The 14,498-nt window shown below is 38.3% G+C and overlaps 1 protein-coding gene across 3 annotated transcripts in view; it reads left to right on the plus strand.

The window, feature by feature from the left end:
- Positions 1-14,498, plus strand: part of LOC130095495 (serine/threonine-protein phosphatase 2A 55 kDa regulatory subunit B beta isoform) — a 70,201-nt gene that overhangs the window by 52,278 nt on the left and 3,425 nt on the right. For 2 of the 3 annotated variants that reach the window (XM_056262241.1, XM_056262242.1), the window contains exons 2-5: positions 4,983-5,080; positions 6,082-6,247; positions 7,402-7,514; positions 13,419-13,596. In XM_056262241.1, coding sequence (XP_056118216.1) covers positions 4,983-5,080; positions 6,082-6,247; positions 7,402-7,514; positions 13,419-13,596 — 555 coding nt within the window. Of the gene's footprint in view, positions 1-1,855; positions 2,205-4,982; positions 5,081-6,081; positions 6,248-7,401; positions 7,515-13,418; positions 13,597-14,498 lie in introns of those variants that run through there. The other variant, XM_056262243.1, reaches the window with a different exon arrangement.

Here is a 14,498-nt window from a genome sequence, read left to right on the forward strand (position 1 = left end):
GATCGCGATGATCACGTTTACAAGCCAGCGTCATTATAGTAGCCTAGTCTATTGGTTACCGTTTTACTGAATCTATATGATACTTCAATGCAATGTTTGAGTGGTTGATAATAACCATATATCGTCAATATTATAATATCAAGCTACCATAAATTAATCTGCAAATTTTACAAATCGATTTGCATTATAGCTTGAGGCAAGACAAATAAACAAATATCACAGACATGTTAGGTATCCTAAAATATGATTTTGTACATCTTATATATTTACTTGCAAGAATGGAGCCCCTACCAAACTTGTGCACGCCGTTTAGACACAGGTTTTCATTTGATTTTTTATTTTTTTGCCAAGTCCGCATCGGTCGGGCACCCCTCCTCCAATGTTGATCCTCGTTCTGCGTTTAACGCGATCACTTTCTCTTTTTCTCTTTTTGTTTTGCTCCGATAAAGCCTTTGCTTTCTTGTTTTTCTGTGCTGCTTCGGCCATGACTATAACATTTGGCTCGCACGTCCGATTTTAAGGAAGTGGGGGTGGTGGTGGAAGTGACGTATATGCCGTAAAGCAGTCGAATTTTGTAGTTCTCTTTGTTCGCCGGTTATTACCCGAAACCCGAAGTTTAAAAGTATGATTAAAAACGCTACAGACCCCGTCAGGCTATGGCAGACGTGTCAATCAACATATTGTAAGTCGATGTACCATCACAAGAGACTTATATTATGGAAATATATTATGAAGGTTGAAAAGTAACCTAGTGCTGCTTTAAAACACATAAAACACATAACACATTTCACGTGCCCTATAAAATCAGCTCAGAATCTGTATTTTGCACACAGAATATGAAGACTTTTTTGGTGACATGTTTTTTATATTCTATTTATATTTATTACTTTTATTACTTACTTTCATCCTTCTATTACTTTATGTGTATATATATATACATATATACATATATATATATATATATATATAGCTAGATATTTTGGCTTTTTTTTCTTATTTAATCTTATTACATTGTCATTACTGTAATTCAGTATTTTACAGTTTCACAGGAAATATTGCCATTTACAATTTTGTTTTATTTAAATCAGCATACATTTTCAGTGGCAGTTTCAATGGTAACATAATATGTAAACTCTTTAAAATGTAAATACATATGTACTAATAATATATATATATATATATATATATATAGTCTATATAATAATAATATATATAATAATATATATATATATATAATATATAGTCTATATATTAAATCATGTTTCTTAAGGACAATAATGCCTTTTAGGAACACTGGTATATATATATATATATATATATATATATATATATATATTATATATATATATTATATATATATATATATATATACCAGTGTTCCTAAAAGGCTTTATTGTCCTTAAGAAACATGATTTTGTTTTTCTTTGTTTCGACCCTTACATTCCGTAAGATTTATCCGACTACTCTAAATTCTGTCAGTGCGATGCCAGTTCACACCACATGAACAAAGTCTTTGCAAGAATCGCACACAGTGCTTGTTTTAGTCCAAAGAAGAGTTGTCATGGAAACGCTGCACTTAAATTCACCATCCAGATTCCAGACAATATAAAAGCCTAGAGAGGTGTATCGGGGTGAGAAAACAACAAGCCTTTTCAATCCCTTTTTCTTGTCTTGGTGTCAGTCTCTCTCTCTCTCTCTCTCTCTCTCTCTCTCTCTCTCTCTCTCTCTCTCTCTCTCTCTCTCTCTCTCTCTCTCTCTCTCTCTCTCTCTCTCTCTCTCTCTCTCTCTCTCTCTCTCTCTCTCTCTCTCTCTCTCTCTCTCTCTCTCTCTCTCTCTCTCTCTCTCTGTCTAGCTTCTCCCTCTGTCTTTCTCTCCTTGAAATGGATAAAAGCAAATATTTAGAAGTCATTTCTTCTGTATTTGTTTGGGATTTATGCAAATGACTCCAGACAGATTATTTTGGGAGCGCTGGACTCATTTTGAGATTGTGTGGGGAGAGCTGAAGAATTGTGAGATGATACGCTCCATGAAATAGTTACCTGCATGTGATAGAGAGACAGAGAGAGAGAGAGAGCAAAAACTGCGGTTATCGCAGCAGAAACAACCCTTTCTTTTCGCTGTAAGGATTGCATAGCAACAGTACATCTCAAAGCCAGAGAAACAGATGCATATCCTTGAGGAAGACCAAGGAAGATGTGTCAAAGGTAGGAATCGATCGGGACTAGCACAGCAGAGGGAGTCAGAGCAGTGTTTGCTAATGATCTCTGAACTGTAACGTCTTTTACCATTCGAGAATTTCTAAGGCTACATTGATGTGGCAGCAAGGGAGTGTGATTACAATCTTAAAACTGTGATTGTGTGCTAGCTAGGTCAGAAAGAGCTCGAATTTGCAGGTTATTTTGAGACCTTGGCTCTAGGTAAGAAAACCTAGATAGCTGGAGGTAAACATCCGTCTCCTACAAGAACAGTATGTATACAATGCTAAACTATTTTTGTTTTCTGTGAAGCTCTGAATTGAATGATGCAATGCTAAACATAGTAGTCTTCTGCCAGCACATTAAAACACTGACAAATAATGTGCGTAAATGTTCGAGATAATGCAGACAATACCGACAATCCAAAAATGGAAATGGATTTGCTGCTACTTGGGGTCGTCTTTTGTTAGTGGGGCTGCCTTAATGAAGCGTCCCACCCTGGTCCACTTTCTTCTGGTGGTGGGCTGGCGATTCGATACAGTGTCATCCCACAATGGGAGCCATCCAGCTGTGCAGCTCTGTGAAGTGTCAGGAATCTTTGCAGGTTTGGATCCGGGCCACTTGCAGTTCAGAACATGTTGTGTATTGAGAGAGAGCTGTTGTGTACACCAGCAAGGGGCCGTTAACACAGAACACATTTTTCTATTCCACTCTGCTACTTTTCCATTGTTTTTCAATGTAAACGCGCTAGACGGACATCTTTAACCGTTGGAAATGCGTGCCAGTTAGAGCTGCACGACTAATCGGTAAAAGATCGCGATCTTATTCAAACACCCATGCAATTTTATTCCGTAGTGACAAAGATTCGCCTGTGTCTATTAAACCGTTGACAAAATCAGACCGGAACATTCAGATCTGCGATGGCTCCAAAGTGGCTTTGGTTGGCGCTGCCGCTGAGCCAGAGAAAGCAGTTGTCACGTATAGGTATGAAACAGCTTTGCCAACAGCCTTTTCAACCACACAGTGTCATTATTTCTGTTACAAATATTCAAATGATCCCAGAAGTACTGGGAATAAACGTCTATAGTTCAGATATAAACACTGATGTCTACGGAAGCGATCAAAATAGAGCAAATCACCTTTTGACAGTAACTTCGCGCTTCAAATAATGACTGTATCGATTACATCGTTATACCAATAGGTGGCGACAAGTGACTTTTAAAAATATGTATTTATCATTGAATCATTCATTGAAGAGATTAGTTCGAAAACGCTGATTCATCCAGTAATGAAACCAGTGAAGTATTTATGAGTGAGTCATTGAATCATTCATTCAAACCTTTACTTTGTTATTGTGTTTAATTTTCTGTTAAGTATCGTGGGACAATCTATTTATCTATTTGAAACAAAAAAATCGTGATTTCTCAATTCGAACCGTGCAGCTCTAGTGCCTGTGGTGACTTTCCTGCAAACTATATTACATTGCTTCTTGCACATTTCAAGACACAGTTGAAACGTCCAGTGAGTGGCTCTAAAAGTGTGTTCATTTTTATCCGAAACTGATCAATGTGAATCTGGCAATGTTTTATTATGTTTGGTTGTTGTAATGCTCGCTCGCATTTGAAAGTAATGTACACTATACTCTACCCTAAACCTAACCGATAGTGGTAAGTAACAAAAGCAAACGTGAGAAAGAAACACATTTGCTAAAGCAACCATGCCATTTTAGCTTGCGTTTAAAAGTCATTGAGCTGTTTTATCGTGACTCGTGTTTCGTCTGCATTGCAAGTGCAGTGTTGTACCAGGGGAAGTAATATTTTTGTAAAATCAATAATTAAATGGGGGGAAAAAAAGCTTCTTGCTGTAAAGAATTCATATAGTCTGTCCTCATGTGTCTTTACTGTGGTGGGCAGTTCTTACGCAGGTCCAAATGAAATATAGTCTTGTCTAAAAGCAATCAGTCCTCTGCATGTCACGGTGATCTTATCTGTTTTTTGAATGAGTGTCTGATCTTTAACAATGTCCTTCAGTTCATTAACATGCACAAGGGATTTTTTCAGTGCATCTTGGATTGATGTTGATGATCATGACCTGAATTCTCTTTTAGTATCTGATGTCATTCATCCCAGGGAGAGCGTTACATATGGTCGTGCTATATGTCGCTTGTCCAGTATGATCTTTTTGTCAACCTTGTTTGCTTCACATTTCAAATATCTCTGAATCTTTCTGACTTTAGAAGAATATATTTGGTGGGATGAGTGGTGGTGGGTGATATTTGGTGAGATTTGCATATGGTGATGGACAGGGGAAACATTTCAAGAGAGCAGGGTGAGCGTTTCATCATTTCACATATGAGATGGTCGGGCCGGTAAATTCTACTTTATGACTGGATTCTGCAATTTGTCCATGTTTTGTAGAAGGGGTGTATTACTTTATATTGAAGTTACTTTATGTATAAATGGCATTTAAATACATTTATTAATTAATAGATCTAGAGCCGCTCTAGATCTATTAATTAATAAATGTATTTAAATGCCATTTATACATAAAGTAACTTCAATATAAAGTAATCTGTAGTGATTCACTTCTAGTAAAGCTCTGAGCGAAAAAAGAGCATATTCAGGCCCAAACGTTTTCAGAGATGATATAAATAAATGAAATTATTTATAAAAAATGTTAATTTATTTATAATATCCTTTATTGTCTCAATGTAGATTATTAAATGGAAATTCTAGAAGCTCTAAAATATCATCTTTTAAAATATTTTTTTTTCTTCCTCCCTTCCAGCTGACATCATATCCACGGTTGAGTTCAACCCGACAGGAGAACTCCTGGCCACTGGGGACAAAGGTGGACGAGTGGTGGTCTTCCAGAGAGAACAGGAGGTAATTCGGGGTATTCACCAAAATCTACAGAATATTACTCACCAATCATGATTATGAATATTAAAACTGCTGTTTATAAAACAGATGCGTACAGTATATCACACCCAATATCACTGTACCCAACACAAAATAGAAGGAGTATAAATATAGTAGTCTTGACTATATGGTAGTCCTGATATAACTGAATATTGACTGAATTAGTTTTTGTGTGTGTGTGTGTGTGTCGGTTACAAACCTTCAAAGATCTAAAAACCCCTCGATGTTTTGTCTAGCATCACAAAAGTGTGAAAACCTTGCCGTCTGCTCCTCCTCGTCTCACTCTCGCATCATCTTTAAAGAGATTTCATGGTGTCTGTTAATCCTCACACCATGATTCATGCCCCACTCTGTTTCAGACCCCCTTTAACCCCCTCCCTCCCACCGAGGGCAAATCTGTTTCCATTAATACCCTCTTCTTCTCTCGGCCTGTGTGAGTTCTGCTTATTGATTTAGACGCTTCCCAAGGTGAGAACGGACCCTGAAGGATTCCACGCTCTGATCGGCATTCAGATATTCCTCTGACACAGACCACCTTTGTGCCTTGAGATCCTGACCTGCCCCTCTTATATTTCACGGCCTTCAGCAACAAAGAAAAAAATCAACACGCATTCCATGTACGACTGTAAAAGAGCGACACAGAGAGACTTAATATAAGCCAATATTTGAGCTGAAATTTCCAATTATAATTTGTTTGATGCCACTAATTAAGTCCTAAATGTATAATTAGGTTCAAGCATTTTAAATGTAGACTGTATGATTTGTAAATGGGATCCTCTGATAATGTGGGGGATGCATTTTTCATTCATGCATTTTCATACGTTATATAGGCAGTGATTTAAACTGTAGAAATAGGCAGTGAAACAAAGCAATGCACCAAATACACATAGCATGTCTGCAAATGCTACTAATCAAAAAGACAATGCTATTTTTTTTAAATCCATAAACAACTTCTGTCATTGCAGAGTAAGAACCACCCTCACCGTCGGGGGGAGTACAATGTTTACAGCACCTTTCAGAGCCACGAGCCCGAATTTGACTACTTGAAAAGCCTAGAGATTGAGGAGAAGATCAACAAGATCCGCTGGCTGCCTCAACAGAATGCCGCCTATTTCCTCCTGTCCACCAATGGTGAGCAAACACAATGTGTTCTCTTCATATGATCTGATGCTTCTCACTTTCCTGTTGAAAAGACTTGTTGGTAACTAGCATATGTGTGTTTGGATGTTGGCCCTCATCACGGGATGTTAATGTGCTGTTTTCTTTACCAGATATTTGTGGTGTTGCATATAACTTTCCTTAACTTTCTCACTATTTAGAAAAAAATACAATATATTAAATTGTTGGAATTAAAAGGGTGTTCTTTAAAGAACAAATAACGTGCTTCTTTAAGCTATATGTTATTTTTCACTGTGGTACAAAGTTTGTGAAATTAGGGGAAAATACCATATAGCAAAATATTTTCTTTAGATTTTTTTCCTATTATTATTTTTTAAAATTTTAGTTTTTGAAAGAAAATTCAAGGCTGCATTAAATTGATCTAAAATGACAGTAAAAACATTTATAATGTTACAAAACATTTTTTTAATTTTATTTAAAATAAATGCTGTTCATCAAAAAATCCTTTAAAAAAAACGTATCACAGTTTCCACAAGAACATTAGGCCGCACAACTGTCTTCATCAGATAATAATAAGAAATGTTTCTGGAGCACCACAGAATGATTTCTGAAGGATCACGTGACACTAAAGACTGGAGTAATGATGCTGAAAATTTAGCTTTGCCGTCACAGTAATAAATTGCATTTTAAAATATATTCAAACAGAAAACAGTTATTTTAAATTGTAATAATATTTCACATGTGTACAATGAGTGTTTATATAGATTTTTTTGCCTAGATAATTACTAGTAGGCAGAAATCTGAGAACTGAAATGACACATTGATTAATAAATGTAACATTTGTTGTTTACAGTGCCTTTTTGAGCAGTTAGACTGTTTTCTGCCGAGTAACTGCAGGCAATTAAAAGTAGCTGACATTCATCAGTTTTCCAGGCTCTCATGAAGCTATAGTCCTGTTTTGATGGACACATTAGAGCAGTTAGGTATACAGACAACAGCAGGGTCCAGTCAGGTGAATTGGGAGATCCTGTCTATTTTGTCGTGCCAGCTAAGTTCACCTTTTTTTGGTCCACTGTAAAGCGGCCAGTGCAGTTATTCTCTGCTACTAACATCACAAACACTGCTTCCACCTTACATGTTGTTCCTCATATCATCTCTCTTCCCAGATAAAACAGTGAAACTATGGAAGATCAGTGAGCGAGACAAACGACCAGAGGGCTACAATCTGAAGGATGAAGATGGCAGGATACGCGACCCTACCACCATCACAGCTCTGAGGGTAAGCAAAGTCCCTTAAAATCAAGACTCGGCGGTCTTTTTGCAAAGCCCAGTGGCAATAGACATACAAATACAACACTTCCCACACGTCCAATCCTGCTCTTGGAGGGCCACTTGTCCCTCTCAATACCTATGGGGGTTATAGCCCTGCTAAAGGTACCGAGAGATGCAATTTCTTTTTTCTCGTCTTCCCCTAGCCATGCGGTCTCCCCAAGCATAAGGAGAAAGGGAGTCTTAATCTGTTGGCTCTAGTATGTGAAGGGAAAAAAATAAGGTCAAGCTCTGTTGTAATTTGGCAGCCATAGCTTCCCCAGTGGAAGTGGGCACTCGTAGCGCAACAGAGGAGGATTATGGGTTGGAAGAAGGAATTTCATATCTCGCCAAATACAGCTGACAAGGTAGGGGGTTTGGGGAGTATTTTAGAGACTTGGTCTCATCGAATTTTAGATGGAGCTGTTGTTTGAGGTGTGAGAGTGGAGGAAAGGCCTGTGCATGTGCCAGTGTGGACCCACAGGAATATACCCTCCTACATACATGGATTTACTCTGTATAAGTGGAACGTGTCCAGGGGTGACCCGCTGCTACAGCTGGGGGCAGCTGATAAATGTCAAATGTTAATGTTGTGTTGATACTGTGGTATTCTCTCCTGGGAATCATTAGATTGATGCCAGGCAAGGTCTTTTTTTGTCATTTCTTCCTCTTTCAGAGTATGCAGGGCTTCTTGTTTTGGCAGCTGCCTAAGAGACATTGAGTAATTGATTACAGTTTAAAACAACAACAACATATTTCTATGATTTAATGAGGTTTGGGAGAAGACTCCAAGAAAAACCAAAGACCTCCACTTTTCCTTTGAGAAGATCTCGGAAAGTATGCGTTACCCTATTTTGAGAAATGTTAGTGTAATTGAACCGTTTTAATTATACATTGCCTTGTCGGACCCAGCTGCTCCAAAACTCTGAGCTGTGGCTCTCTTTAGGATAACACAAGTTTGAAGCCATCGTTATTCATGAACAACAATTGTTAAATATTAGTTAATTGCAATTTGTTAAATACAGTTAGTTAAAATACCTTTTTTGACCCAAGTAAATATAGTATAATATAATTTTGCCTTCATCCAAATACTTGGCTGTACTAAAGGATTTTTCCCTGTTTGAGAATTTCTCAGTAATTATGATATTGATTTATCCAGCAGTCATCCACTCCGAAAGATGTCAATATTCAACCCCTATTGTACCCTAATCCCGTCATCACAGAATGATGCTTTATTTTCTTCACTGGGCTTGGATTGACCCTCACGTAATGGGTGACTTAAGAGGACAATTTAAAATCACATTATGGGAGCAGAAGATGCCATTCTTAGACTTCACTGAAACGTACTAAACTATCCAAAGCTTAAAGTAACTGTTGATGCCCTGTGGGTTCTCATGTAATTATTGCCAAAAGAACAGATGTCCGGGATCAGTCTTGAATGCTGGAGGATAAGGCACTTAAAGCGAAATCAAAGTCATCCACTGGTTGTTTTCCCAAACACTGTGGCAATTGGGCTGACATGTCAACTTCTGGTTTAACAAAAGCTTAAGTTTCAGGGCAGGAAAACCTTTAATTTTTGTCATTTAGCAGGGATTTGACTTGTGAATCATTCACACTCAAAATATTTCAGTTTGTTTTTTCGTGCATTTCATTTGTATGACATATTTGAGTTCAGTTTTGAGTTCATGTTGACTTAAAGTAAGAATGTAAGTTGATTAAAATTGTACTGGTTTCCAAATCTGGGACAGTTCCAGGTATTTCAACCTGCATCCATTATTCATTTAGCATGAATTTACACCTCTCTTTCCTTTGGGGATACAGTAGACTGGTGGCTCTGGATAGGGGATATATTTAGGAGAGTGTTCTTGAGACGGCTGTAATGAGACGGCAGCAGTTCCATCAGCTTTTCCTTAACTAACACTGCAGCCCACTGGAGACCAGAGCAAGGAGAGCTGAAATCCTCTCCCAAATGTGTGTGTGTGTGTGTGTGTGTACAAAATCAGGGCATTTATCACTTTGCACAGACTGAGCAGAGAGATAAAGGGGGAGGTGAGGGTGGATCCCTCTCAGGGACTCCACAGGGTACATCTGCCCCGACTGTTATCCAGAGCGACGAGGGGCTACCGAGTGTTTACTGCCTTCATCTCTGTCTGCACTCCAAACATGAGGGGATTCACCCAGCAAAATTGTTTCTGCTGGGGGGAGGGGGTTGTCACTGTCAATAAAACAGTGAATCTGAGACATCTTTAGGAAGACATGTACGCTTTGTGTTTGATTCAAAGACAAAGAAACATGTTGGCTAAAAGGGTGTTTGTTTGTTTTTTAGCCTAAGAAAAGCAGCCTAGTGGAAAAATGATACTTTCCAGGGACCGACAGTAAGGATGGCGCAATGGTTTCCGGGGAAAAATTCATTGATCTCATATATGTTTTTACGTTTTGCAAAACAAAAATATTTGGATTTTTGTTATTATACTGAACCCCATAGAGTTATATCTGCTCCTCGATTTTGGTCTATGATTTTTTCCTTTTTGTATCAGTTATTTGTGTTTACTTATTTTAGACAGTCAGTCAGGGATTTTCAGTGACTCTTTCTGCAGGTTACATTGTAACACCAGTAGGTGGTAACATTTGACTGTCTTTATGAATGAGTCATTTAATCGTTAACTCCATTGATTCGTTCAAAAACGCTGATTCATTGAGGAATGAAACAAGTGACTATCTTTGAATTATACACTTAACCAATTCATTCAAAAACACTCATTCATTTAGGAATAAAATAGGGGCTGGCTGCATCTGAATATGCATACTTTCCTATATAGTAGGCAGAAATCAGTATGGCTATGTCCACATTTTCAGATTTTGGGATTGACAACCACATTTACTTGCACAGGTGTGAATTTTGAAATGTCTCGTTCACACAGCAACTATCAGTAGCATCTCGAATACTGTCTGGTTGAATGTGCAACGGGAGTCAAGCCCGTTTTCTGTTATCAGGAACCATGAATCCGTGTCTTTGAACGAATCAGTTAAGTTAATGACTCATTTACAGTGACCAAAGTAATATTAAGGATGGTGACATCCATAAAACTAAAACTCAGTCACAAGGTCAGCCATCAAATCTTCATTACCTGGTTATACATTTTTTTAATATACGTATCTGGTTGGAGAGCGGAGCATTTGAGTCGTGCTTAAAACCCAAAACTGACTGGAGAAGCTCCAGTGGAGAACTGTGACTGGATCTAAAATCTTCAGATCACACACAGCTCATATCCATTTCAATGTGTGGAAAACTCACAACACACGGTAGACACGCATTTGTCGTATTTCTCGTACTGTATGACGTGATAGACAAATATTTGCCCAGTCCAGTTTCATTCACACAGTGTGGGTTTTCAGACAATGCGGTTGTCAGTTCTGAAAATGTACGGGTTTGAGTTTGATAATCGAATGCGACTGTCACTGTGAACGTTACCGTATTAAGGACTATATACAGGAATGACAACCGTATTCTGCTGCTGTGTGAGCATAGCCTATGAGAAAAGAATGGTTTGCCTGAATTCATTAACAATCATTAAAAATCAATCAGTTTGACATTTTTAAGAAATAAGAAGGCCAGCAGTGGACTGTGCTGAAAGAAAAACGCATTTTACCACTCCACATACTCTCTCAGATTCCATGCTGATTTATGATTTCCATATTAACATTAAATCCGCAATGCTAAAGTTATGAATTATGTATAATGTGTTAATAAAGTGTACCCACATATTCAACCCCCTCTTATCATTAGTGACGGAATATCCCAGCAGTCAAACTTAATTAACGCTTGATTGAGAGATAATAGCTTCAATCAGTCTCGACTGGTCCCGTCAACTGAATTCATGACGCTATGCTCCTTGGGCTAATTTTATTATTGAAAGCACATGTAGGGTGGTAGAGGACATACCGGAAATCTGAAAAACCAAATTAGACTCACAATTTCTGTCACAATACAACAAATCTGAATTCTCCTAATATATGCTTTTATACATATTTTTTCTATTTAGAGTGAAATGTGACATGTAAATTAAATTTGTCAGATTAGAACACAGTTTTTGAGCGGGATTTTTTTTGTGTGAAATAACAGACTTGCTTTCACATATTATATGTGATGAAATGAATAATTAAAGTGGTAAAGGCTATAGAAAATGTATCAACAATAGGACATCCCTCACCCCACCCCACCCCCACTCTCTAACAGAAATGAAAAGATGGAGTTCCCATGTGTTAGGTGATAATGACCTGGCATGGTAGCGTGTGCCCCTCCTCCACGTCCCACTGCTCGGTGATGAGCGTTCCTCATCTCTGTAGTGAGTAGGACATGTCTGCCATGCCTCTTCTGTCATTAGTGGAGGGCTGCGCGCATTAAAAACCTCATGGGGCGTCTAACACTGACTGCGACGCTATACCCCTCCCGTGAAGCACATGTAGGAGCATCGGCCCAAGGATTAGTCATCATTAAAGAGATGGTAGACCTGTGTTTCCTATTGCCACACTGCATTGTGGGAGCTATACTCCACATGTCTTCAGATCTTGACCGTGGAGCTTTAGGAGCTGGCCGGATCCAGGCGTGGGCAAGTCATTTGAGAACAAAAGACCACCTCTGTTACTTAGCAAAAAAACAAAACAATAATATATGTTGTATAGTAAAGTGTTTTTCAGTGGTTAATGTACAGTACTGATATTTGGAGAAAAGGGTAACCGATGACACATGAAATTCCAATTTATAAAGCAGAGAGGTTTGGTCCTGCATGATGATTGGTCAATACAGTGTTTCAGCAGAGCTAGAATACAGAATATAGTAGGGATGCCCGATTTATCGACACCATATAGGTATCGGCCAACATGTTTTCCTTTTTTTAATGTTATCGTTATCGGCCCAATAAGAAAATTTGGCAGATATATTAAAGCTGATAAATAATGGATTATTTCCTTCAGTTGAGACACTTGAGATGCACACTGTTCGCCATGATGGTTTTGAATTGCTTGAAATATGATTGGATTCCCTTCAAAAAGAGTGCAACATGTGCAGCGCAAGTCCGTCATACAGGCTGCATAAAATTATAATGAAAACATTATAAATATGTGCTTGGGACATGAATTTTAATGGTGATACTTTTGTATTTGAGATCAGGTTAAAATTATATACAAATTTGGATTTTAGATTTATCTGCCAATTTTTTGGGGTGTCAGCTTTTCAAATATAAAGAATTATCAGTTATCCGTATCGCCTAAAATTTTCATATCAGTGCATCCCTAAAATATAGTTACAGATTTGATGCAAAACATGTTTTTACCGCACTTGGAGAATGCATAGAGACCAACTAATACCCTTGACAGTATTATATAATTAATATTATATATCACAATATAGCAAGGCCTCTCAAACCACATTACTTTGAGAAATGCACAGAATTGCTGAAATTTAATGACCACTTATTTTAGACAGTATTTACTCATTATATTTACTCATATAATGTATTTTAAAGCAGAAATTGAGTATGCTAATTTTGTTCAGATTAATCAGTCTGACTAAATAGGCATTCACTAATGGAAAGGATATCCATCCATTTTCCAAACCCCTATGGAGCCTATCCCAGCGTCTTAGGCCAAAAGCAGGGAAACACCCTGGATGGATGGGCAGTCTATCACAGGGCTAATACACACGGCCTATTCTCCAATTCACTTATCCTGCATGTCTTTGGATCGTTGCCCAAACCGGGACTTGAACCAGGGACCATCCTGCTTCGCATATCTTAGTATTTGCTGCAAATATTGACATTATTTCCTTTCTTTGTCTGTCTCTTTTCCTAACCATGTGTCTTCCTCCTCCTCTCAGGTGCCCGTGTTGAGACCCATGGACTTGATGGTGGAGGCAACACCTCGTCGCATTTTCTCTAATGCTCACACCTATCACATCAACTCCATCTCGGTCAACAGCGACTACGAAACATACATGTCCACAGATGACCTGAGGATCAACCTGTGGAACTTGGAGATCACAAACCGAAGCTTTAGTATCCTTTTACAATTTCAGATGGTTGCATGTCTGCATTTTCTTTTGTCTATGATTGAAAAGAAGTTTAGGGTGAAAAGTTTGACCTTTTTCAGAATTATTTGGCTATAAAGTAAATAGATCAAGCTTTAACATCAAATTAGAACAGTCTATCTTTCCATTCTCTACGCCACTTGTTCTATGTGGGTTTGCTGGAGCCTATCCCAGCACCTCAGGGCGAATACAACCCTGGACGGTTGGCCAGTCCATTATACAAACAGACACACACTCACACCTCCGAGCAATTTATTGTCTCCAAGCTAACCCGGAGGAAACCACACCAGCACAGGAAGAATATACAGATTCCAGACAGAAAGACCCCCTTGCTCAGCCAGGCTTTGAACCTATTAGAAGAATCAAATTGTAAAAGTCTAATACTTTAAGTAATGTCCCAAGTAAACATGGCATTGGCTATATTGAACTATAGGCCAATTACTTGACGGAAGTACTGATTCAAACTGCAATTTTATAAAAGTTAAGCCTTTGTCACTGCATTCCTTAGCCATTGTAAAATCACGGTAATGCCCTAACTTTTGTGACTTATTGCTTTATCTTCCCAGAAGTCACTTTGTATCCAGACACAATAAATACTGACAGGCTTTTGTTACTAAATTAAGAACAAAAGGATTCAGCTAAACCAGCAATCAAACAAACCCAATAAGCCACCTGCAGACTGTCTCTGCTGTCACTTAATTCTGACAGATAACACCTCTGTGATACACATTACGCCCATTACCCTTTATCAAGTGTCTGCCACTAATCCTGACCCCTGCTTCCCCTCCCAAAGGTAAATAGTGTCCAGCTTACCCAAGCACGCATCCCTATCGATCATTATTGATTACTGTTCTCAAGGACCCCGCAGAG

The sequence above is a fragment of the Rhinichthys klamathensis genome, unplaced genomic scaffold (assembly GCF_029890125.1).
Source record: "Rhinichthys klamathensis goyatoka isolate OS25496 unplaced genomic scaffold, OSU_Roscu_1.1 h1tg000191l_1, whole genome shotgun sequence".
Taxonomy (NCBI): Eukaryota; Metazoa; Chordata; class Actinopteri; order Cypriniformes; family Leuciscidae; genus Rhinichthys; species Rhinichthys klamathensis.